The following is a 26,199-nucleotide window of genomic DNA, read 5'->3' on the forward strand; positions in this document are numbered from 1 at the left end:
TGATGGAATTGAAATATGAAGAGACAAAAATAAAACAAACCTGCAATCCATAGCACTTTAATTAACATCCCCTGAAAAGTAGCGGCAAAACGCTTGGGATTGCAGAATTGTCTATGTTTTTGTTTCTTCATATATACATACATATGTATATATAAACATGTAAACTTTTGGTTAAAAGATTTCGTGCCAGATTCCTGTGTGCCATCATCTTATAAATCCAACCTAAAATGGGTAGATTGGGAAAAAGAAAAAAAAATTAACTGGAAGTCTTGTGTAATTGTTACGTAAACTTAATATCTTTCAAGATGCAAGAACTAGATTTATAAACCCTTAGCTTTTCAAGCTGCCTATAGAAATGGTAAAGATAAATGAATATTAAAATTCCTTGTACCCTTTACATGTTTATGACTTTACTTTTAGAACATTAATGCCGAAATTTGATATTTTTACTTCAAAAATTGTTTTGAGGGCCATGAAAACAAAGGGCAATAACTGAAATTGTGCTATTATTTTCCTGGTGTTTATTCAGGTGATCCATTTTTTGTGCTGTTTGTAAAAATATAGTTACTGGTAATTTATGAAGGATTTGGCAATATTTCAAGAGAAAAATATAACATAGTACGTATTAACTATCTGCAAACACATGATTTCAATTACAAGACAATGCATACAACTTAGTCATACAAAAATGTATATAACAAAGAAACAATAGAAATCAATACTGAAAAAAAAACCACCAAAAAACATTTCGCTCTCAATTGATTTCTACCGGTTATTCATACTATTATATTCAGTGTAATTCACAAAAAAAAAGAATATTGCAGGTAGTATAAAACTGTTAAAAAGGTAGATTTTTTTCATGCAAAAAGGATATGTACCAGGCCTCGATTTCTCGAAACAAAACTGCAGACTTAAGTCAAAACTTAACTTTTTCTCCTTATGTAACTTATATGATAATTTATGACTTAAGTCAGTTTTTGACTTAAGTTTGTTTCGAGAAATCGGGGCCTGCTATGTGAATTACCTAATATATTCTCAATATTTCAGGTAACATTTCAGATTGCCTTAATGGTATGTAAACATTAATGAGATATATATGTGTATATTCTTTTGCATTTATGGGATTGTCAGCTTAGGAATTTTGACCAATGACGTGATCAATTTCCAGAATCATATATAATCGTTCAAAATATATAGGAAAACCGGTATTGGCAGATTTATAATGTCAGAGAATACTAGCAATATCTTCATAAAAGTAATAAATGACAATCTCAACTTTCAAAAGAATTTTTTTGGTAACAAAACTTAGCTTTTGGGCCAAGACACTTTCAGGTCACTCATTAAGCTATTCAGCCCATATCAGCAGCTTGACAACAGTTGAACAACTTCAATATTTCACAGATAGCACGATGAAAACAATAATAAAATGTTTTTAGGGCTCACAACCTAGGCTTAATCTTAACAACAGATTCAACATAATTATGCAAATGTGTTCATTTAAGATTATTCCACAACATGCAGATATCTGCAAAAATATAACATCTAAGAAAAACTGTAACTTATTCAGCACATTTTCTCCAATATCCAGGATATTGTCCATAGAGAGTAAAAGAAATGGTACTTGTTTTAGCAGTATCAAATCTGGATCTTTCTTTTTGGGGAACATCTACAGGTATCTTATATTCATCATTTCTTTTTGACTGCTATAGTTTTTGCTTTAGTGGGCTGAAATGAGAAAATGCATATATGAGGCAGAGACAAATATTGATTAATTGTTATGACACATGAGACAAAGTTCCTGACAATTACTTATTCTAATTACCTGTTGTCTACAAGTATTGTTGGTATTGTCTTCTTGTCATCAAAGCCTTCCATATTTACAGGGGAGGCTATATCCTTACTTGTATTAAGTAAATATTAAACCTTAGCTGTAGGATGTTAAATCAACCAAACAACCAACAAATAATAAGTGTAACTGATAACAAGACAAAACATTTTCCATGGTAGAATTCTGTCAGGTTTTCCATAATATTTTAACATACATTTTTAGCAGTAATCATATTTGCACAATTCTGATTTCACATATGTTACTACATAATATTTACATTACCACTGCACAGTACCTATATATTGTTACTAAGCCCAATGTAAAGATATTTTCCAGTATTAACATTAGCAGTTAGGCTCTGGTGTAATAATACAACAATCAGAGTTCAAAAGGTCATGAAAAATTCACTCAAAAATCTAACATAGGTAGTCTGAAAATCGATCAATATGAAAACATATTCTTATGAAAATATTTGAAATGGACTGAAATGTTGTACTTATCATTGTATATCTTGTTTCATAATACATAAATATAAACTTTTTATCGATGGGACTGTTTCATCTACTGTAATTGTTTAGTCCGTTGTCCGTGGAAACACACCAGAAGTTATAAGATCTCAACTCTTTGCCGCCAAATTATTAGCTGTTCCATCAAATTTTATTTTTCACTGTACAAACGCATAACTTATATTTTCATACGTTATTTTTCATATTTTTTTCTTTTTACAAGGGAAATGCCTATATAAATGTAATGGTTGTCAAATTTTTGACATGCATTGGTGTCTAACATACATTGGGTGTTCAAGCATATCTATCATGGTGCGCTAATGCGCATCATTGGCTATGCTTGAACAGACTATATGAGAATGCATGTCAAAAATATGACAACCAATGCTTAAATGCATGGGCCTTAATGGTCACTTGATATTTGATACAAATTAGTTATGTAATTTACTAGGCAACTGATGTCTTTTGTTCACGAAATAGAATTATACATCTAATAGGTCTACATACAAAGTTTCATTAAGCTTGGTGCATATTTACTCACATTACTGTGTTCACAAGGTTCAATGATTATTATTGCAAAGGGCAATAACTCCGTAAGTTGCAATCTAATCAGGTCAATTTTCTAACTTGTCTAAGATCTTTCCAATTTTAGTCTAAATATGTATAAGTTTCACGAAGCTCAGTGCATATTTATTCAAGTTATAGTATTCACAAGTTCCAATAATTATAATTAGTGCAAAGGGCAATGACTCTGTAAATAACTGTCGAATCAAGCTGATTTTCGAATATGTCTGAGTTCTTTCCAATGCAAGTCTATATGCAAAGTTTTATTAAAGCTCAGTTTTTAGGTCATCTGCCCCGAAGGGTCAGGGTGACCTATTGTCATCATGCACCGTCCGTCGTCGTCCGCTGTGCGCCGTGCGTAAACTTTTCATTCAAATAACTTCTTCTCAAAAACTGGAAGGTCCAGGGTCTCATATTTGGCCTGTAGGTTGCTGGGATGAAGGGCTACCAAGTTTGTTCAAATGAATGACCTTGACCTTCATTCAAGGTCACAGGGGTCAAAAAGGCGAAAATCTTTAAACGACTTCTTCTCAAGAACCAGAAGGCCCAGGGTACTGATATTTGGCCTGTAGGATGCTGGGATGAAGGGCTACCAAGTTTGTTCGAATGAAGGACCTTGACCTTCATATAAGGTCACAGGGGTCAAATAGGCTAAAATCCTTTAAACAACTTCTTGTGAATAACTAAGAGGCCTAGAGACCTGATATTAGGCCTCTTGCATGCTGGGATGAAAGGCTTCCAACTTTGTTCAAATAAATGACCTTGACCTTCATTCAAGGTCACGAGGGTCAAATAGGCTAAAATCTTTAAATGACTTCTTCTCAAAAACCAGAAGGCCCAGGGTACTGATATTTGGCCTGTAGGATGCTGGGATGAAGGGCTACCAAGTTTGTTCAAAAAAATGACCTTAACCCTCATTCAAGGTCACAGGGGTCAAATAGGCTAAAATCCTTTAAACAACTTCTTGTGAATAACTAAGAGGCCTAGAGACCTGATATTAGGCCTCTGGCATGCTGGGATGAAGGGCTACCAAGTTTGTTCAAATAAATGACCTTGATCTTCATTCAAGGTCACGAGGGTCAAAAAGGCTAAAATCTTGCTAAAATCTTTAAACAACTTCTTCTCAAGAACCAGAAGGCCCAAGGTACTGATATTTGGCCTGTAATATGCTGGGATGAAGGGCTACCAAGTTTGTTCAAATAAATGACCTTGACCTTCATTCAAGGTCACAGGGGTCAAATAAGCTAAAATCCTTTAAACAACTTCTTGTGAATAACTAAGAGGCCTAGAGACCTGATACTAGGCCTCTAGCATGCTTGTTTGTTTGTTTGTTTTGATTAATTAACGTCCTATTAACAGCTATGGTCATGTAAGGACGGCCTCCCATGTATGCGGTGTGTTGCGTGTATGTTGTGCGAGGTGCGTGTTTTGGGAGACTGCGGTATATTCGTGTTGTGTCTTCTTGTATAGTGGAACTATTGCCCTTTTTATAGTGCTATATCACTGAAGCATGCCGCCGAAGACACCAAGCAACACACCCCACCCGGTCACATTATACTGACAACGGACGAACCAGTCGTCCCAGTCGTCCCACTCCCTGTAATGCTGAGCGCTAAGCAGGAGCAGAAACTACCACTTTTATAGACTTTGGTGTGTCTCGGCCAGGGGACAGAACCCAGAGCCTTCCTCACAGGGGCGAATGCTCATCTCAAGGCCAAAGGTGAGGCGGTGCCAAGGGAGGCATTAGGAAAGATAAAGTCAGTTAGAAAGAAGAGAAAAGAAAAACTAAATGGCCCAGGTACTCATATTGGGCCTACAGCATGCTGGGATGAAGGGCTACCAAGTTTGTTCGAATGAAGGACCTTGACCTTCATATAAGGTCACAGGGGTCAAATAGGCTAAAATCCTTTAAACAACTTCTTGTGAATAACTAAGAGGCCTAGAGACCTGATATTGGGCCTTTGACATGCTGGGATGAAGGGCTATCAAGTTTGTTCAAATGAATGACCTTGATCTTCATTCAAGGTCATGGGGGTCAAAAAGGCTAAAATCTTTAAATAACTTCTCAAGAACCAGAAGGCACATGGTACTGATATTGGGCCTGTAGCATGCTGGGATGAAGGGCTACCAAGTTTGTTCAAATGAATGACCTTGACCTTCATTCAAGGTCAAGGGGGTCAAATAGGCTAAAATCTTTAAATGACTTCTTGTGAATAACTAAGAGGCCTAGAGACCTGATATTAGGCCTCTAGCATGCTGGGATGACGGGCTACCAAGTTTGTTCCAATGAATGACCTTGATCTTCATTCAAGGTCACGGGGTCAAATAGGCTTAATCTTTAAATGACTTCTCAAGAACCAGAAGGCCCAGGGTACTGATAGTGGGCCCGTAGCATGCTGGGATGAAGGGCTACCAAGTTTGTTCAAATGAATGACCTTAACCTTCATTCAAGGTCACAGGGGCAAATAGGCTAAATCTTTAAATGACTTCTTCTCAAGAACTAAATGGCCCAGGATACACATATTGGGCCTGTAGCATGCTGGGATGAAGGGCTACCAAGTTTGTTCAAATGAATTACCTTGACCTTCAATCAAGGTCACAGAGGTCAAATAGGCTAAAATCCTTTAAACAACTTCTTGTGAATTTAACTAAGAGGCCTAGATGACTGATATTGGCCTTTGACATGCTTGGATGAAGGGCTATCAAATTTGTTCAAATAAATGGCCTTGATCTTCATTCATGGTCATGGGGGTCAAAAAGGCTAAAATCTTTAAATAACTTCTTTTCAAGACGAAGAAGGCACATGGTACTGATATTGGGCCTGTAGCATGCTGGGATGAAGGGCTACCAAGTTTGTTCAAATGAATGACCTTGACCTTCATTCAAGGTCAAGGGGGTCAAATAGGTTTAAAATCTTTAAATGACTTTCATGAATAACTAAGAGGCCTAGAGAACTGATATTAGGCCTCTTAGCATGCTGGGATGACGGGCTACCAAGTTTGTTCCAATGAAGACCTTGATCTTCATTCAAGTGTCACGGGGTCAAATAGGCTAAAAATCTTTAAATGACTGTTGAACCATTTTGATTTTCGAAGTCTTTTGAGATCTTTCCAATATAATAGTCTACATGCAGAATTTTATTAAGCTCAGTTTATATTTACCCAAGTTTTCGTGTTCACAAGGTCCATTAATAATTAGTGCAAAGGGCATTAATTCCATAAATTATTGTCGAATCAAGCTGATTTCAAAGCCATCCGAGATCTTTCCAATGTTAGTCTACATACAAAGTTTCATAAAGCTCGGTGTATATTTACTCAAGTTATCGCATTCACAAGGAAATGTTAACAGATGACACACGATGACGGATAAAAGACTATCGCAATAGGTCACCTGACCATAGGTCATTTATTGCACCAAAAACTAGTATGTTTACAGCACCCATGGTCACTGTAGTAACACTGACCTGTAGTATACTGAATGAGCACATCAGTTCCTCTGAAGCCACCATAATAGCACCAGCATTGTCAAACTCTCCACAGTAGTTCGGAGCACTGAATAATGTCACCAGCTACAACAGAAATAACAAATTTTATCATTACCAGTTCACGATTGGCAACTCTTATGCTTTGGGTCGGAGATTTTCAGTGTCTGTCTCCCATGAGGTTTTGTTCCATGAATTGCAAGACAATTTAGCAAACACATTGTGTTTCTGTATAAATCAATAAAATTTGTTAAAAGTATCCTACAAAACATCGGAAAAACATTATTTGCGTGATTAAAAGTTTAAAGAACATATACAAATGAAACAAAAAACGATGTTCCCCTTTTTCAGTTTTTTTGGGCCATCTGACCCGAAGGGTCAGGATGACCTATTGTTATCATGCATCGTCCGTCTTTGTGCCCTGTGCCCTGTACGCCATGTGTTAACTTTTCATTCTAACAACTTCTTCTCATGCATCAAGAACCAAAAGACCTAGGGTACTCATATTTGGTCTGTGGCATGCTGGGATGAAGGGCTACCAAATTTGTTCAACTGAAGGACCTTGACTTTCATTCAAGGTCACTGGGGTCAAATAGGCCAAAATCTTTAAACTACTTTTTGTGAATAACTAAGAGGTCTAGAGGCTACCAAGTTTGTTCAAATCAATGAACTTGACCTTCATTCAAGGTCACAGTGGTCAAATAGGCGAAAAACCTTTAAATCACTTCTTGTGAATAAATAATAGGCCTAGAGACCTGATAATTGGGCCTGTCGCATGCTAGGATGAAGGCCTACCAAGTTTGTTCAAATGAATGTCCTTGATCTTCATTCAAGGTCACAGGCGTCAAATAGGCTAAAATCTTTAAATGACTTTGTTGTATTGTGCCAGCAGTCAGATGACCGTTAAGGCCCATAGACCTCGTTTAGTTACTAAGTTTGTACACATGGAAAACAAAGTTTCAGTAATTGACCTTAGCTTTGACATACAGCTTTGTTGGTTTTTGATACTTACTTTTCTATTGTTGAAGAACTCATATCCATCCTCTACTACCTAAATAGAAATAAATTGGATTTTAGCCTTATTTCTATTACATACTAGATAATTAATATAAATGATAAAATATAAACAATTTTTTTTTTATCACTTACAACTTCAAGAAAAATTGATTGTAAATTTAACAATGTTTACTTCAACATAATGTATTAATTTTGTTTATAAGGCATCAAAATATGTATAAATCTTTTAAGAGCTATAAACATATTCTCAATGCTCCATTAAATAGGAGCTGTTTGATCAGAATATGTCTCTTAGCAAAATAATTGTATCCCAAACGAATATCTTTCAGAAAGAAATAATTAAAAACAAATTTCTGTTTATATACCTGATGACCTCTCGCTATGAGGGAGAAGTTGAATTTCTCCAGGAATTTGTCAACGACATCACCTCCAAATGTGAAGGAAACACCTCGGTCATTCTCGCCCCAACCTGTTATATCCTGTGGAGTAAGAAATACATATATTCATAAAATGCTGATGAGCTGTGATGTCAGACTCTTAACTTTTGATTATTAGCATTTGATGCATTAATATAGCAACACAATACATTTATTTTATTTTCTTAAAAGCCAATATGAAAATGTAGAAATACTTCTGTGGTAAACTCCACATTCACTATTCAAATTTAGTTACTTTGTATTAAATCATTCATATCTTCTATTCTCATTCAAGGGAAATAATTAAATTCAAACCGATTGTTTGTACCAAATCGATGAATACTTACATCATCTGGGTCTGACCACATCAAATCACAGATTAATCCAACATCGGGCACATCACAAGGTCTCGCTATGTTCCTTATCTGTACAAGTTTATATCAGGTTAGTGATAGTAACACACATCTATGAATGTTTTTACTTTGTTATCAGTACATTTTTGTGATTTGATAAAACATTTTGCATACCGATATTGTTGTGAAACCTGTCCTTATCAACCATTCAAAGGACTGGCAATACTTAAGTGCTTAAGACAGGTGACTGCTAAAACCAGATTTATTCCAGTTATAACAAAGGAGAATGGTTCAATTGATGTACATGAAGCTGTAACACTATTTTTTTTAACAATAACACATTACAGAATGTCAACAAATTACTTAGAGAATTGGGTACTCTGACAAGCCAAACGACTACATAATTATTGCTAATAGCAACAGTTCTACCATTCTTTTGCTACACCGTAGAAATTATATTGAAAATTACAGTGTACTGGGTATATCAAAGACAGGAGAACAAACAAATGATCTAAAGTGCACAAGCATCCATGCATTATGGTACATGTAGCTAATGAGTACTTACCTGATCTAGGCTTTCCATATCTGGCGACAAACCACCATGCATACAAAATATTGTATTTTCTACAACGGCAGCTTAATTAGAAAAAAAGAGCATAAATGATTGTATATTTAAATGATTGTTATAAATATATTACAATTCCTTACTAATCAATAATAGAACTTATTAAAGACATTTATTCATTTGAACATTCTTGATTCCTTTATATTCTTTCCGTAGGCTTACTTATACATGTATCAAGTGTCTTGGCCTTGTAAATTGCTTTCATTGTATAAACAGCCATAGTATTAAAAGGGCCTATAAGTAACAACACATAAGCTGGCCTAAAAAGGCTGGAGAACCTTTAATAATGGGATACGTAAACCGACGTGTAGTCATGTAGTCCTCAACCTAGAAACTAATGGATACTAAAATAAGCATACAAGATACTGATTGACACCCCACCCCAATCCATTACCATGATTTACGTACTGTACAACATACAGTCCCTTCTGTTGATGTAATTTGTCTGTTTTGACCAGAAAATACTGTTTACCTTACCTAATGGTAGACAGTTGAAACAGTCTGTAAATGTTTTCCATAACTTTATATTGTATCTTCTTTTACATTCGTCATAAAATCCATAGATTCTGCAATATTAACAGAGCTTTTAATGTATAATTTCTATATGAAAATCATATACATCCACTGCTATTCAAAACTTTGTGGGGTTACTACTGCTCAACTTTTCTATATACAGAAAACTTGAAAGATATCATTAACTTTATATTAATTTCATCTTAACTTTTTGGAAAAGAAATATTATATTAGTGAAAAAGGTATAATTTGTCTATAAACTGATAAGAAATTCTTGTAAAAGCAAACATTTCCTATCACATATCTGCATGTAGTTCATTATTATAGAATAACACAGATTTTCTTTTACCTGTTGATTGAAGCACATTCATGATTTCCTCTCAGCAAAAAGAAATTTTTCGGATATTTGATCTTGTAAGCTAGGCATAGACAAATGGTTTCCAGTGATCTTTTGCCTCTGAAAAAATTATTAGATTTAATATTTACAACATCTTATAGTTACAGTTTAAACGTATTTTATTGCAAACAAATCTACAAAAGGATCGGGCGCAAGTTATTACAACTTATTAAAGCCCTCAACATCTTATTGTGTAACTCTCACTCATTCAGCATCAAAAACAGGCTTTTAACATTAAAATACAATTAAAGATGTTGATTACAATGTGCTACAAATACTACAAATAAAGAAAGGTATAAATACATGCATTTATACATAAACATTTACTGTATTGGTGAAATTTTATATTTATCAATGGCATGTTAATTTTTGCAGCCTTCCAAGTTTCAAGCACATGGAGTCTGGTGAGTTATTTCAATGTCTTTTTTTTTTTTTTTTTTTTCTCTCTTTTTTTCTTTTTCGCCACCTTAGCTGAGAACCTGTCATTTTACTGTATGTACTCAAGTAATAAAACATTCCATAAGGCCACACCAATTTGAAACCTAGTTCTTCAGGATTTCCCGCCCCTAAAATGGAAAAGTTAGAAAAAAAATAAAAATAAATTTTTCCTTCACGTTTCTCATTTGTGCTTTAGAAACGCCAAAATCCTTATCACCTGAGCGCTTGAACTGATAGGAAAACGAAAGTATAAGTGCAAAAGGGAACCAGATTAAGAAAAAAACGAATGAAAATATGGCGGGTGTTTACGTTGCAACTGTAAGAACTTTTGACAGAGATATTGTTATTCTCTGTACTATAACAGAATGCCCAAGTGAATGGACGTTTAAAGATTTAATTGATTCTATAAACGCAAAGGATGGAAATGTGATCAATGTGGCTGACGTAAAATTACATGCGTCATAGATAGCAATCCAATACTTATATCGCGAACTTATATTCTTTTCTGATTATTGACATCACATTCAATGTTCATGTTTTTTACTTTGACTTCATATCATGCCAACAACATCAATACATAGAACTTATCTCCTTCCAACTTCAGAATGCTTTTGTATATTTTTTGTTTGTTTTCAAAGGTGAAAGCAAGGTCACAGAAACTAAAATAAGAATTAATGTAATTGAATTAATAAGATGCATAATAATATGAATCATGCACGGCATGGGAAGAGTGAAGCTCTACTTGCTTATTTTAGTTTCTATTTCATGTAGCTAGAAGACATCATTTAGAAATAAAAGGATGTACTTTAAACTATAGGAGTATATGATAAAATAATTGTCTAGCATAAACTCAAAGAAATGAACTCAATGATTCGGATTTCTCTGTGTACATGCAAGGCCTGGAGTGCCGCGTATGTGAATCCTATGATTTTGCACCATTTGTTGACTTGATGTGACTTCCTGATTCCTTGTGCTCATCTTCGCTTGGTGGATATTTTGACTGCATTCAATAGCTTTTAATTTTCAAAGTGTTATTATTTGAAAAATAATAATAATAAAAAGAGTTTTTTAATTACTCCTGTTATGCATTTGCATTAGTTAAATATATATTTACTGGGGAGGGCAGTACCGGAGCAACGCACAACCGGAACAGGTTAAACCGGAAGTGCACAAATTTTTTAGCCATCCATGCATGCAGGTCATTGATCTCAATGTGTAGACTACTTTTGCTTACGTACATGTTACCAGAACAGAGCTTCGTTATTCCAGAAGAGCTCTGCTCTTATGAACAACTTTTGCGTGTGGTAAGTCTGCCAATACTCAAGTAACTAGTCAGGATTATATCTACACTGTGATTTTTAATATTTATTATATCTACATTTGATTTTGTGCGACTCTTAAACATTCTTATTATTGCTTTTGCATACTTGAAAATTTACATTCTATAAAAGTATTTTCATGTATGCTTTTTTTCTTTTTGGAAAAAACACCCTCTCGTCCTACTTTTTTTTTCCAAAATCCCGAAGAACTATTTTTCAAATTGGTGTGGCCTAAGAAATAGATTTTACCTATCCACATAGTCCCCAAGGAACAGGTAATTGGCCTCTCCTGGGAAGCCATTCCGTTCAAAATGTGATATCAAGTCCTGGAACTGTCCATGGATGTCTCCAACAATTGTGATCGGGGACTCTAGCTCCAGCAAGTTTGGCTGTTCCATGAAGATTTCTCTGGACAACTGACAAAGTTGTCTGATTTGGGACTCTGGCAGTTGGACCTTAAAACATTGAGAGTAAATCAGTAGTCAGAATTCTGTTTACTTTAAACATGAGTAACAGTTATCAGGTTAGTAGAATTATATGCAATTACATGTACCGGTATTACCGACAAAGCATCTATAATTTTCACTAATTACTAGCTCAGCTTTGTAGACTGATCATAGTATATATATATATGTTTAGTAGTGATTTTTTTTATCATTTTTTGGATAACATACAAAAGATGAAATGTTCTGTAAATGTTCAACTGTTATTTATTTTTTTCTCTCTCTCCTTTTAGTTATTGACAAGAAGTTGTTTCAAGATTTTAGCCTATTTAAGCCTTGTAACCTTAAATGAAGTTCAAGGTCATTCATTTAAACAAAACGGACTTTGTCTTTGTAACCCTTCATCCCAGCATGCTATAGGCATATCTATACACTGGGCCTTTTGCATTTTGACCAAAAAAAAAAAAATGAGAAATACAGCACATGGCAGAAAATCATGTATCTTTTACCACTTCCTTGACAAATTTTATTCATCATTCATGTAAACCCTTGGAAATTTGGAAACTCCTTTAATTGATAGTTATCTAGATCCACCATTGCTGTAGGTATGTGATCAACAATCATTTTTCTCAAGGTTCAATTTCCAGAGCCTTTTCTCAAGGTTCAATTTCCAGAGCCTAACTTGATTTGCCCTCTTCTACCTTTAGAATATAACTTCCAGCCACTTGATTTATAGCTCTTCTGCTTCAGGAAGCTCTTCCAATTCTGAGGTCGAAGATCTTCTGAGAAGACTTCTCTTCTTGGAAGAGCGCAAATCGAATTGAGCTTTACACTCCACTCTTTACATGTATAAACCTGACACATCTTCCAGCAGTAATGTACATGACCTAGCTGTTAAAAGATGTTGGTCAAAACAAAATAAACCAATAAACAAATGATGTACATTGTAAAACAAATCTTAAGATGATATACCTGTCTTCCTGGGGCATCTTGATATGTTAGCAGCTGATAAATAATCCTGTCTAGGTCCAGATTTTTAGTCATTTTGTCAGTACAGTTGCATGTGTGGTCGGTAGAGAATCAGTCTGAAAAAAATGTAATGCAATGGAATAAAACCTCTCAAGTAAAACATTTACGCACATGTAATTCATTGTCATTTGTTACTAAAAACAGAAATCCATAAATTTTCATTAAAAGTTTTTAATGTACCATCATTAATTTATTCTCTAAATTGTATCAACACAATGGTCTTGTTTTGCAGTGACAACACAATTTCTTAGCAACATGTTTACCAGATCCATATGTATACATGAATATGTAAATATTACACACTTTGTATTTTATCAATAGGTACATGTATCTGCTGATAGATGTTATTATATTTCAAAGCATGGTTTCAAATATATGTGAAATTACTGAAAATTGATAGAAATTTCTTTGCATGAACTCTCAGAAACGATCTGAAAAATGCTTCCCACTTCCTTTAACATAATGTGAATCTATGTGATGACTTGAACAGATAATTATCATACATTAAAACACACTTGTACATTAAAACCTGGCAAGCTTACCTTAAGCCTGTGAATAAAATGCTTACATGTACCTGAACCAGCAAATTAGTGAAATTACATCCATCACGAATCTTCAAACTATATAGAGATCATTATCAATCTAGCTAGCACTAGGGCTAGCTATCCATAATTGTCAATAGTAAACTTTGCAGAGCCAGAGAGCTTTATTAGAAGCATTCACAGCACATACACAATTACCTTAACTATTGATCAGAGGGCCACAATCATTGCTATACAACAAATCAACATTCAAAGCTGAACAAACATGGCCTCTTACAAAACACAAAAGTATAGACCAGTAAATATTAGTGATTTCAATTCATTGAAAATTTTTGTGACTAGTTGGTAAATAAAACCAGAAAAATGTGTACAAAGAAATGTATACATAATTCAAACCTACACAAGTAACTCTATCAACTGATTAAGTGTAAGGTTCCTTTCATCACCCATAATACAATTAGTCAGCAAACTCAAGTATTGTAAAGGAAAATTAAATTCTCTAGAAACTTCAAAGAATCATTGAGTGTAACCAGAATCACAGCATCCTATGTATAGAGAATAGGCTCAATCATTGTCAATACATATGTATATGTAATTGAATGATATGTCAAATATCAAACTAGCTATATCAAAAACAGTAGAGCCCTGAAAAACATTTGAGCCCTGACAGTCAAGTTGACAGATCATTGATGACCAGAAAGAAAACAATATACAAAATGTACATTGTATATTCAATTCAATTCAACTTTATTGCTTCCTAACATCCATACAAAAGGGATCAATAGCAAAAACATACATGTACAAAACACACAATAGATAAAAAAAACACCTTACACATTTATCAAGGCAGCTCTCCTCAGTTCAAATGACTTTTTAACAAAAATCTTGTATATGTCATTATTATCACTTTACATAAACATTTTGATATCAGACCAGTTTCTTATTTTGATCTTAATTAATAAGATTTTAATAAATATAAAATGATTGATCAATATCGGTGGTAAATAAAACACTATAATATTTTAATATTTCTTTTCTTTTTTGCCAAAAGAAGTGGTCCCATAATGTAGATTCCTTTCATTCCTCTCTGCAACAGGATTTGGGATTAGAAAACTAGTTAGGCCAGCCCGAATAATTTGTTGTTTCCCCTGCCTTTACCGACCCATACCTGACAGTGCTGGGTAGGTTATTTTTTCATTTTTTTAAGACAACTAATACCCAAAATTATTAGTTTTCTTTCCAAAACTGAAGTTACAAACGTATAAAATATACTTTAAGAACAGAAAAAAAACCAGAGGATACTATTATAAATATAAACATGTCTAACAATCAGGGGGAGATAATCGGCTCATATATATACAATAATATGAGCTGTTAAAGTCAAAACAAAATAAACCAATAAACAAATGGTACATTGTAAAACAAATCTTAAGATGATATACCTGTTTTCCTGGGGCATCTTGATATGTTAGCAGCTGATAAATAATCCTGTCTAGGTCCAGATTTTTAGTCATTTTGTCAGTACAGTTGCATGTGTGGTCGGTAGAGAATCTCTGAAAAAAAAATGTAATGCAATGGAATAAAACCTCTCAAGTAAAACATTTACGCACATGTAATTCTATTGTCATTTGTTACTAAAAACAGAAATCCATAAATTTTCATTAAAAGTTTTTAATGTACCATCATTAATTTATTCTCTAAATTGTATCAACACAATGGTCTTGTTTTGCAGTGACAACACAATTTCTTAGCAACATGTTTACCAGATCCATATGTATACATGAATATGTAAATATTACACACTTTGTATTTTATCAATAGGTACATGTATCTGCTGATAGATGTTATTATATTTCAAAGCATGGTTTCAAATATATGTGAAATTACTGAAAATTGATAGAAATTTCTTTGCATGAACTCTCAGAAACGATCTGAAAAATGCTTCCCACTTCCTTTAACATAATGTGAATCTATGTGATGACTTGAACAGATAATTATCATACATTAAAACACACTTGTACATTAAAACCTGGCAAGCTTACCTTAAGCCTGTGAATAAAATGCTTACATGTACCTGAACCAGCAAATTAGTGAAATTACATCCATCACGAATCTTCAAACTATATAGAGATCATTATCAATCTAGCTAGCACTAGGGCTAGCTATCCATAATTGTCAATAGTAAACTTTGCAGAGCCAGAGAGCTTTATTAGAAGCATTCACAGCACATACACAATTACCTTAACTATTGATCAGAGGGCCACAATCATTGCTATACAACAAATCAACATTCAAAGCTGAACAAACATGGCCTCTTACAAAACACAAAAGTATAGACCAGTAAATATTAGTGATTTCAATTCATTGAAAATTTTTGTGACTAGTTGGTAAATTTTAAAACCAGAAAAATGTGTACAAAGAAATGTATACATAATTCAAACCTACACAAGTAACTCTATCAAATGATTAAGTGTAAGGTTCCTTTCATCACCCATAATACAATTAGTCAGCAAACTCAAGTATTGTAAAGGAAAATTAAATTCTCTAGAAACTTCAAAGAATCATTGAGTGTAACCAGAATCACAGCATCCTATGTATAGAGAATAGGCTCAATCATTGTCAATACATATGTATATGTAATTGAATGATATGTCAAATATCAAACTAGCTATATCAAAAACAGTAGAGCCCTGAAAAACATTTGAGCCCTGACAGTCAAGTTGACAGATCATTGATGACCAGAAAGAAAACAATATACAAAATGTACATTGTATATTCAATTCAATTCAACTTTATTGCTTCCTAACATCCATACAAAAGGGATCAATAGCAAAAACATACATGTACAAAACACACAATAGATAAAAAAAACACCTTACACATTTATCAAGGCAGCTCTCCTCAGTTCAAATGACTTTTTAACAAAAATCTTGTATATGTCATTATTATCACTTTACATAAACATTTTGATATCAGACCAGTTTCTTATTTTGATCTTAATTAATAAGATTTTAATAAATATAAAATGATTGATCAATATCGGTGGTAAATAAAACACTATAATATTTCAATATTTCTTTTCTTTTTGCCAAAAGAAGTGGTCCCATAATGTAGATTCCTTTCATTCCTCTCTGCAACAGGATTTGGGATTAGAAAACTAGTTAGGCCAGCCCGAATAATTTGTTGTTTCCCCTGCCTTTACCGACCCATACCTGACAGTGCTGGGTAGGTTATTTTTTCATTTTTTTAAGACAACTAATACCCAAAATTATTAGTTTTCTTTCCAAAACTGAAGTTACAAACGTATAAAATATACTTTAAGAACAGAAAAAAAACCAGAGGATACTATTATAAATATAAACATGTCTAACAATCAGGGGGAGATAATCGGCTCATATATATGATAATATGATAGCTTCATGGTAGAATAGCTCTCTAACTTAGCTTTAACAGATATTTATTATACTGACAGTTGCTCAAGCTATGGTATGTATTCTATCATGAAGCTTGATCATCAATGTTACTTTTATGAAGACTATTAATAATTGCTAGGCTAAATAATGAATCATAATGGAAGTGAAGGGATGCCATTGGTTTGATGTTATTTTACTCCCATAACATGATAGTCGACTGGTCAGCCATTTTTTATCGGACGCTAGGCTATTTTGCTGACTGTCGACGTAATGAACATCGTTGGATTGTTAATTATGATATCTGCTAGGCCTATGTCTTGTCTACAAAATTTCGACTTTGTGCCCAAATGACATCATTTCTGCCCTTTGGTCATTTCTCTGATTAGTCCTGATTCCGACATTTAGGAAAACAAAGCACCTGATCAAGCAATCCCTAATGCAAGCACAGATACAGTCAGTAGGTTTATTTTTGAAATTGACAGCTGAGTTAGAAAAACCTGCCAACCCCATCTCTGGTCAATATTCTTGATGGATATGTGGACATAATATAGATCTATATACAACGCTCGTCAATACAGTATTGTTCACGCGTCGCACTCAAACGAGCTGAAAGAATATCGATCTCAATGTACTAAATCGTCTGCTAGGCCTAGGTGCCACAACACAGCCGAGCTGCTGTCAGCCTTTGGCCATATTCATCCATGCATCGTTGTAACGTAAACAGTATTCCCGGACATCTATTAAAGGTAAAAACCAGAATATTATGTATGAAATCTTCCTTTGATATACCAAAATGGTGTTTGTTTCTTCAGTAAATGCCTTAATACAGGGTCCATCGGATTTACTTACTTTATTCAAGTAGGATGTTGCTTCTTCCGTCCTTCATGACAGCGAATACAAGCACGTGATCGTTGTCATAGATACAGAATGGAAGTCATTTATAATATGCTGCCCAAGGCATCGATTCAATCGAATTACTTGCACGAAAGGTGAGGCAGCCATTTTTGTGACAAAATATCAACTTCTTAAAGTGAATAGTCGGGCAAAGAAAAACCAGTCTAAATGCGTTCATTGGCCTTCCAAAAGTTCAAACATATTAAGAGGCCGTGCCAATAAGCATCAAGCTTTAGGTGGAAAGTGAAAAAAAAAAAAAAAAATAGAAATTCAAATTATATACTTTAAAATACGACGGTCAAGTTCTGTTTAGTTTCCCAGTTCTGACCATTAAAGTAAAGAAAAGTTGAAAGCATTGAAAGCGAGGCTGCGTGGGAATGTAACCACGGACATAGTGAGCCGGGAGGACGTTTTAGAATTTCCATACTTTAAATTAATTTCTTCGTACGCAGACAGATTTTGACGAGAGATTTTATTTTTCCATTTCAATAAGAAGTTATACTGGATACATTCACACCATTTTTACCGACTTTAGCCACCCTTGCCCGACTGTTCACTTTAAAATACATGTAATCGATCGATTTTAAAAATAAGAACGCCATTCGAAAGAGCTCATCAAAGTTTGGTTTATATTGAAAATATAAACAAGAAATCTTTGGTTAAACGGTTTGAAATGCAAATTAAACAAATGAAATGGTAAATAAATCCGACAAATCAATCGAAATAGAAGAAAAATGACGTCAACTTTGGCTGACATGACGTCATCTCATTGTTTTTTTCAATTGTGACGTCACAGCTATGTAAGATTATATGACTCTTTCATATGTACATATGTAGGATAGAACTATTCCACCTGAGGGTACAGAATTTTGGGTCAGAACCGAGGCTTGCCGAGGTTTCTGACCCAAAATTCTGTACCCGAGGGTGGAATAGTTCTATCCTACATAATTTTACATATGAAAGAGTTATTTTCTCACATTGTTTGTCTAATTACTTGCACGAAAGGTGAGGCAGCCATTTTGTGACAAAATCTTAACTTCTTAAATAATTGATCGATTTTAAAAATAAGAACGCCATTCGAAAGAGCTCTTCAAAGATTGGTTTATATTGTAAATATAAACAAAAAAATCTTAGGTAAAACGGTTTGAAATGCAAATTAAACAAATAAAATGGTAAATGAATCCGGCAAGTCAGTCGAAATAGAAGAAAACTGACGTCAACTTTGGCTGATATGACGTCATCTCATTGTTTTTTCAATTGTGACGTCACAGCTGTGTAAGATAGATTTATCTTACATAGCTGTCTTTCATGGGACAACTTTATCTTACATGGCTAGCTATGTGAGAAAGATTTATCTTACATAGCTATCTTTCATGGGAAAACTCTATCTTACATGGCTAGCTATGTGAGAAAAAATGAGAAAACGTTCAAATTTTGTTAAAAATGCCGATCTCTTTGAGATAGTTGAAAATACGATTATGTCTCACGACACGGAACAAAGTGTACATGTCGGTGACATCATAATACTTATCTCTGAAATCAATACCATGAAATAAAACATGCTCCACTGTGAGAGGAGAATCACATGCGTGGCATGTAGGAGGATCATCCCCTCTCAATAGATAGGAATGTGTAAAATATGTGTGTCCAATTCGGAGCCGAGAGAGAACAACTTCCTCTCTGCAGTCTCTCCGACTGGACAGATTAGGATTAAGTGAAGGTTGCATATTAAACTGTTTATTGTTTGTTTCGGTAGGCCACCTTTGTTGCAAATGGTGTTTAATGGCTGACTGAATGTAAGGTTTGATGTCGGTGAAAGGTAGTTTCAAATCTGTTTGGGCTAGTCGAAGAGCAGTCTTAGCTGCTTTATCGACCTTTTCATTCCCCTTTATACCCACATGGCTGGGAATCCAAAGATAAGTAATTTGGGTTTTAGAAGATAATCGAAATGTTCGGATCAAAAGATTTTGGATGAATGTGTTTCTAGGGTTTCTTTATTTCAAAGCCCGAAGAACCGAAAGAGAGTCGGAATAGATGATTGCCTTATCAATGCGGTGTTCTTCGATAAGGTCAAGCGCCAGATCGATATCACATGCTTCCGCAGAGAAAATGGAGGCAACATCCGGGAGTCAGATAGAGTGATTAGATGTACAGCATGCTGCCGCAACATTATCACCATCTTTTGAGCCGTCAGTGTAGATCTGACCATGGCCAGGGAAAGCCCTAAAGCAATCCCGAAAGGAGGATTTGTGTTCTTCGGGTAATGCACTGGATTTGCTCTCTATGTGTTTGAATGAGCCATGGTGGTACATCCGATACGGTGTACTCGTCAATGGTGTCGAAATTAATTATATATTTAGTTCCAGCAAAAATTTTGAAATTCTTATGCCAAATGTTGGTATGAGCTTTTGATTTTGTGTAAATATTTCTTGATGTTGTGGATTGAATACAAGGTTAAATGCGGGGATTTTTGGATTGGATTTCAGTTGAGCAGCATACTGTAAGGATACTTTCTTTCGTCGATCATCTAGAGATGGCTCATTAGCTTCCACATGGAGACTCTTCACAGGTGTTGTTCGAAAATCTCCAAGTGCGAGACGCAGTCCCTGATTCTGTATAGGATCAAGCATATGTAGATAGGAGCTGCGAGCCGATCCATAGACAATCGAGCCGTAGTCAAGTTTTGATCTAATAAGTGCCCGGTAGATACGTAGAAGCATTTTACGGTCTGCACCCCAATCAGAACGGGAAAGAACTCGTAGAATGTTCAGCGCCTTCGAGCACTTATCCTTCAGATGTTTGATATGTGGAACAAAGGACAGTTTCGAATCAAATATTAGCCCAAGAAATTTAGTTTGTTCAACTACTGGAATTTTAATTCCATTGAGTGTGAAGTCAGGATCATTGTGTGGTTTTCGTTTTTGACAGAAGTGCATACAGACAGTTTTTGATCTTGAAAATCTAAAGACATTTTCGTCAGCCCATTTATGTAATTTGCCTAAACATTGTTGTAGTTGTCGTTGTATAGTGTGCATGTTTTTTTATCTGTAGCAGATCAAGAAATCATCCACAAATAGAGACCCTTCCGTAGATTGGCCATGCTGTTAATTTTTAATCCAAAAAGTGTGGCAGATAAGATACCACCCTGAGGGACACCCATCTCCTGTGTTTCTGTTGCGGAATAAGTTGAATCCGTTTGAACTTTGAAATGCCTGTCAGATATAAAATTTGAAATAAACTTTGGCAAATTACAAGGTATACCGATATCATGGAGATCGTTCATAATTCCATATTGCCAAGTTCTGTCGTATGCCTTTTCAATGTCAAATAATACGGCCACAAGATGTTCTTTCTTGACATATGCTTCTCGTATAAATGTTTCTAGTCTAACTAAGTTGTCTATCGTTCCCCGCTTTGTAGAGGACTTAAAATATTGTTTGATTCCAGGAACCAAACTAATCTAGTATTTAACCACACGTTCTTGAGATTTACAAATGCAACTCGTCAATGAAATATGACGATAGTTATTGGTATCAGTAGCATCCTTCCCTGGCTTCGGAAGGGGTATAATAGTAGATTCCTTCCAAGACTCGGGAATTTTGGCAGAAGAGTAAACTTGGTTAAATATAGTTAAAAGACATTTTAGTGAAGAGTCCGTCCGTCCGGCCGTCCGGCGTCAACTTTTCCATTTAAACAACTTCTTCTCCAAAACTTGGAGATCTAGAATCCTGGAATTTGACTTATAGCATGCTGAGATGAAGGGCTACCAAGTTTTTTCAAATGGATGACCTTAACCTTCATTCAAGGTCACATGGGTCAAATAGGTGAAAATATTTATCGGACTTCTTCTAAATAACCAAGAGGCCTAGAGACCTTAAATTTGGGCCTGTGACATGCTGGGATGAAGCAGGGGCTACCAAGTTTGTTCAAATGAATGACCTTGACCTTGATTCAAGGTCACAGGGGTCAAATAGTCTGAAATATCTTGTTAAGACTTCTGTTTCATAACCAAGAGGCCTAGAGACCTGATATTGGGCATGTGACATGCTGGAATGAAGGGCTACAAAGTTTGTTCAAATGAATGACCTTGATTTTCATTCAAGGTTACAGGGGTCAAAAAGGCTAAAATATTTAGATGACTTCTTTATAATCTAAAGGCCTAGGGACCTTATATTGGGCCTGTGGCATGTTGGACTAAACGACTACCAAGCTTGTTCAAATGAATGACCTTGACCTTCATTCAAGGTCACAGGGGTCAAATAGGCTTAAATCTTTAAATGACTTCTTATTCATAACCAAGAGGCCTAGGGACCTGATATTTGGCCTGTAACATGATGGGATGAAGGGCTACAACGTTTGTTCAAATGAATGACCTTGACTTTTAAGGTCAGGATGACCTATTGTCATCATGCACCGTCCGTCGTCGTCGTGCGTCGTGCGCCGTCCGCCCTATGCTGGGATGAAGGGCTCCCAAGTTTGTTAAAATAAATGCCCTTTATTTAAGGTCACAGGGGTCTTAAAGGCTAAATCTTTAAACAACTTCATCTCAAGAACCAGAAGGCCCAGGGTACTGTTATTGGGCCTGTAGCATGATGGGATGAAGGGCTACCAGGTTTGTTCAAATGAATGATCTTGACCTTCATTCAAGGTCACAGGGTTCAAATAGGCTAAAATCATTTAAACAACTTCTTGTGAATACCTTAGAGGCAAAGAGACCTGATATTGGGACTGTGACATGCTGGGATGAATAGCTATCAAGTTTGTTCAAATGAATGACCTTGATTTTCATTCAAGGTCACAGGGGTCAAAAAGGCTTAAATCTTTAAATGACTTCTCCTCAATAACCGAAAGGCTCAGGGTACTCAAGTTAAGTCTGGAGCATGCTTGGATAAAGGGCTACCAAGTTTGTTCAAATGGATGACCTTGACCTTCATTCAAGGTCACATGGGTCAAATAGGTGAAAATATTTAACAGACTTCTTCTAAATAACCAAGAGGCCTAGAGACCTTAAATTAGGCCTGTGACATGCTTGGATAAAGGGCTACCAAGTTTGTTCAAATGAATGACCTTGATCTTGATTCAAGGTCACAGGGGTCAAATAGGCTGAAATATCTTGTTAAGACTTCTGTTTCATAGCCAAGAGGCATAGAGACCTGATATTGGGCATGTGACATGCTGGAATGAAGGGCTACAAAGTTTGTTCAAATGGATGACCTTGACCTTCATTCAAGGTCACATGGGTCAAATAGGTGAAAATATTGAACAGACTTCTAAATAACCAAGAGGCCTAGAGACCTTAAATTAGGCCTTTGACTTATAGCATGCTGAGATGAAGGGCTACCAAGTTTGTTCAAATGAATGACCTTAACCTTCATTCAAGGTCACAGGGGTCAAATAGGCTGAAATATCTTGTTAAGACTTCTGTTTCATAACCAAGAGGCCTAGAGACCTGATATTGGGCATGTGACATGCTGGAATGAAGGGCTACAAAGTTTGTTCAAATGAATGACCTTGATTTTCATTCAAGGTTACAGGGGTCAAAAAGGCTAAAATATTTACATGACTTTTTCTTAATAACCAAAAGGCCTAGGGACCTTATATTGGGCCTGTGGCATGTTGGACTAAACGACTACCAAGCTTGATCAAATGAATGACCTTGACCTTCATTCAAGGTCACAGGGGTCAAATAGGCTTAAATCTTTAAATGACTTCTTATTCATAACCAAGCGGCCTAGGGACCTGATATTGGGCCTGTAACATGATGGGATGAAGGGCTACAACGTTTGTTCAAATGAATGACCTTGACTTTTAAGGTCAGGATGACCTATTGTCATCATGCACCGTCCGTCGTCGTGCGTCGTGCGCCGTCCGCCCTATGCTGGGATGAAGGGCTCCCAAGTTTGTTAAAATAAATGCCCTTTATTTAAGGTCACAGGGGTCTAAAAGGCTAAATCTTTAAACAACTTCATCTCAAGAACCAGAAGGCCCAGGGTACTGTTATTGGGCCTGTAGCATGATGGGATGAAGGGCTACCAGATTTGTTCAAATGAATGATCTTGACCTTCATTCAAGGTCACAGGGTTCAAATAGGCTAAAATCATTTAAACAACTTCTTGTGAATACCTTAGAGGCAAAGAGACCTGATATTGGGACTGTGACATGCTGGAATGAATAGCTATCAAATTTGTTCAAATGAATGACCTTGATTTTCATTCAAGGTCACAGGGGTCAAAAGGCTTAAATCTTTAAATGACTTCTCCTCAATAACCGAAAGGCTCAGGGTACTCACATTAAGTCTGAAGCATGCTTGGATGAAGGGCTACCAAGTTTGTTCAAATGAATTACCTTGACCTTTATTTAATGTCACAAGGGTCAAAAAGGCTAAAATCTTTAAAAGACTTCTTCTTAATAACCAAAAGGCATAGAGACCTGAAATTGGGCCTTTGGTATGCTGGAATCAAGGGCTATCAAGTTTGTTCAAATGAATAACCTTGACCTTCATTCAAGGTCACAGTGGTCAAATAGGCTAAACCATTTTAATGACTTTTTTTAATAACCAAGAGGCAAAGGGGCCTCTAATGTTCTTAGGCATGATATAAATACTTATCCACTCTCCTATTTGAGTATGAAACATGCATGATTACCAGATAGCAGGTGAACGATTCGGGCCCATTTGATCCTTGTTTAATTATTTTTGACGGATGAATTTTTAGCAAAATTTATGGCAAAGGCGTCAGCTATTTCGGATATTGAAGAAAATATTTTATTTTTGTTAATGAGGTTGGAGGATGGTATTGATTTTCTTTTCTTACTGATTTTACCAATCATTTCCCAAACTTTCTTCGAAGATGTATTAGAATTAATTTTTGAGACCTTGGAGCTTTTGCTCTCCAAATTCTAAAATTGTTATAGTTTGAAAAGGTTGGCGAAGCCAAGTACCGCTTCAGAGCTGCATTTCTACTAGATCTATTGATAAATGAAATAGTTGAGAGAAGAAACTTTGTAGGTTTTGGCACGGATTGTGGTATGGTTTTTGTAGCGATTGAAGATAGCGCTTCTGTGAAAATTTTAATGGAGTCATCAAGGTTCAATTTTTTTATCCTCGATGAGCTACTCTGCACACAGAATAGGCTCCTCAAGTTTTGGTGACCCTATGTTTTTTTTAGAATATATGGAAAGTGATCGTTCCCACAAAGATCATCGTTGACCCTCCAATCATAACCCAGAAGAATTGGTGGATGGCACAACGATAGATCAATGTGGGTAAGCGAGCCAGAGGCAGGGTGTAAATATGTTGGGACATTGGTGTTATAAAGGAATAAGCTGTTTTTATTAATAAACTGGTAGTTGTGATACGATGTTACTCAGTTCATGACAACTAAATGGAGTATTTGGAGGTAAATACATAGAACAGACAGTTATTTTTCGGTGAAGAGTTGCACTTATAGCAACAGCTTGTAAGGTGGTATTTAGCTGAATGTGTCTGTGAGGGACGTTTTTATGCACCGCTACCGCCACACCACCTGATGCGCGGCTCCCTGTTGTTGGAATTTTTGTGTATAGTGAAAATTGTCTGAGATTGATGGTGTCTTTCAGCATTATATTTTGAAGGCACTCTCGATTTGGATGGGTTCTTTATTAGTATAAGGATGTTTTTAATTATTCTATGTTCGCTTTTAAATCCGCGTATGTTCCATTGTATAATAGTGTTTGTCTCTATGATGCTCCCTGAGAATGCCGTTGTCAGTATAATGTATGTGACCGGGTGGGGTGTGTTGCTTGGTGTCTTCGGTGGCATGCTTCAGTGATATAGCACTATAAAAAGGGCAACAGTTCCACTATACAAGAAGACACAACTTGAATATACCACAGTCTCCCAAAAACACGCACTTTCTCGCACAACATACATAACGCAAACACACCGCATACATGGGTGGTCGTCCTTACATGACCATAGCTGTTAATAGGACGTTAATTAAGCAAACAAACAAACAATCAAAATCCCTGAGGATAGTTTGTCGGACTGACAGAACTACTTAAAAGTAGGTTGTTTGGTGGCGATAAATGTGCTGTCACCAAACTCGCTGTCGTCCGAAAGAACATCATAGATGTTCCGACCAAGGATAGGGTCATCTGATCCCTTACTGGGTTTGTTGTTTAGTGCGGGGAGCCTCATTAGCTTTACCCGGGTGGTTTTGGTCTGCCGTTGCTCCTGCAGTGGTGTATTTGCTGGTCGCTTGGCGTTATCAAAGAGCTTTTTAACGTCAATAGACGGTGAAGATAAAGCACGTCTATGACGAGCTGTGGTAACTTTTTTCTTATGCTTGGTGTTTGAATTTGGTGTTGTGTTAGTCCTGGAGACGGCGGTGGGATTTGCGTTTTAGCTCCAGGTGGCCCAGCAGGTGGTTTTTGTTGTGGTTT

General features: G+C 35.7%; 1 protein-coding gene across 3 annotated transcripts; it reads right to left on the reverse strand.

Moving 5' to 3' along the window:
• Positions 1–241: 241 nt before the first annotated feature.
• On the reverse strand, positions 242–17,785 carry LOC138323461 (uncharacterized). Of its 3 annotated transcripts, none has more exons than XM_069268090.1 (11): positions 17,734–17,785; positions 12,873–12,985; positions 11,707–11,912; positions 9,653–9,760; positions 9,268–9,356; positions 8,731–8,801; positions 8,160–8,237; positions 7,762–7,875; positions 7,392–7,430; positions 6,362–6,466; positions 242–1,725 (listed from the first exon to the last, which is right to left on the reverse strand). In XM_069268090.1, exons 2-11 carry the CDS (start codon positions 12,942–12,944, stop codon positions 1,687–1,689), a joined length of 921 nt encoding a protein of 306 aa, XP_069124191.1. In that variant the 5' UTR covers positions 12,945–12,985; positions 17,734–17,785; the 3' UTR covers positions 242–1,686. The 3 variants fall into 3 exon arrangements, with proteins under 3 accessions (XP_069124191.1, XP_069124192.1, XP_069124190.1); XM_069268091.1 differs by lacking the exon at positions 17,734–17,785 and adding an exon at positions 13,472–13,623; XM_069268089.1 differs by lacking the exons at positions 12,873–12,985; positions 17,734–17,785 and adding an exon at positions 14,914–15,017.
• Positions 17,786–26,199: the final 8,414 nt, after the last annotated feature.

This window comes from Argopecten irradians, chromosome 5, assembly GCF_041381155.1.
Source record: "Argopecten irradians isolate NY chromosome 5, Ai_NY, whole genome shotgun sequence".
NCBI classification, from domain to species: domain Eukaryota; kingdom Metazoa; phylum Mollusca; class Bivalvia; order Pectinida; family Pectinidae; genus Argopecten; species Argopecten irradians.

Excerpts from the sequence above, each read along its gene's own strand:
- LOC138323461 (XM_069268090.1), bottom strand. The coding sequence starts at position 12,944 with ATGACTAAAAATCTGGACCTAGACAGGATTATTTATCAGCTGCTAACA. Across the intron at positions 9,761-11,706 it reads CTTGGGGACTATGTGGATAG|AGGCAAAAGATCACTGGAAA; the intron begins GTAAAATCTATT and ends TAATTTTTTCAG. Across the intron at positions 8,802-9,267 it reads TTTCAACTGTCTACCATTAG|CTGCCGTTGTAGAAAATACA; the intron begins GTAAGGTAAACA and ends TTTCTAATTAAG.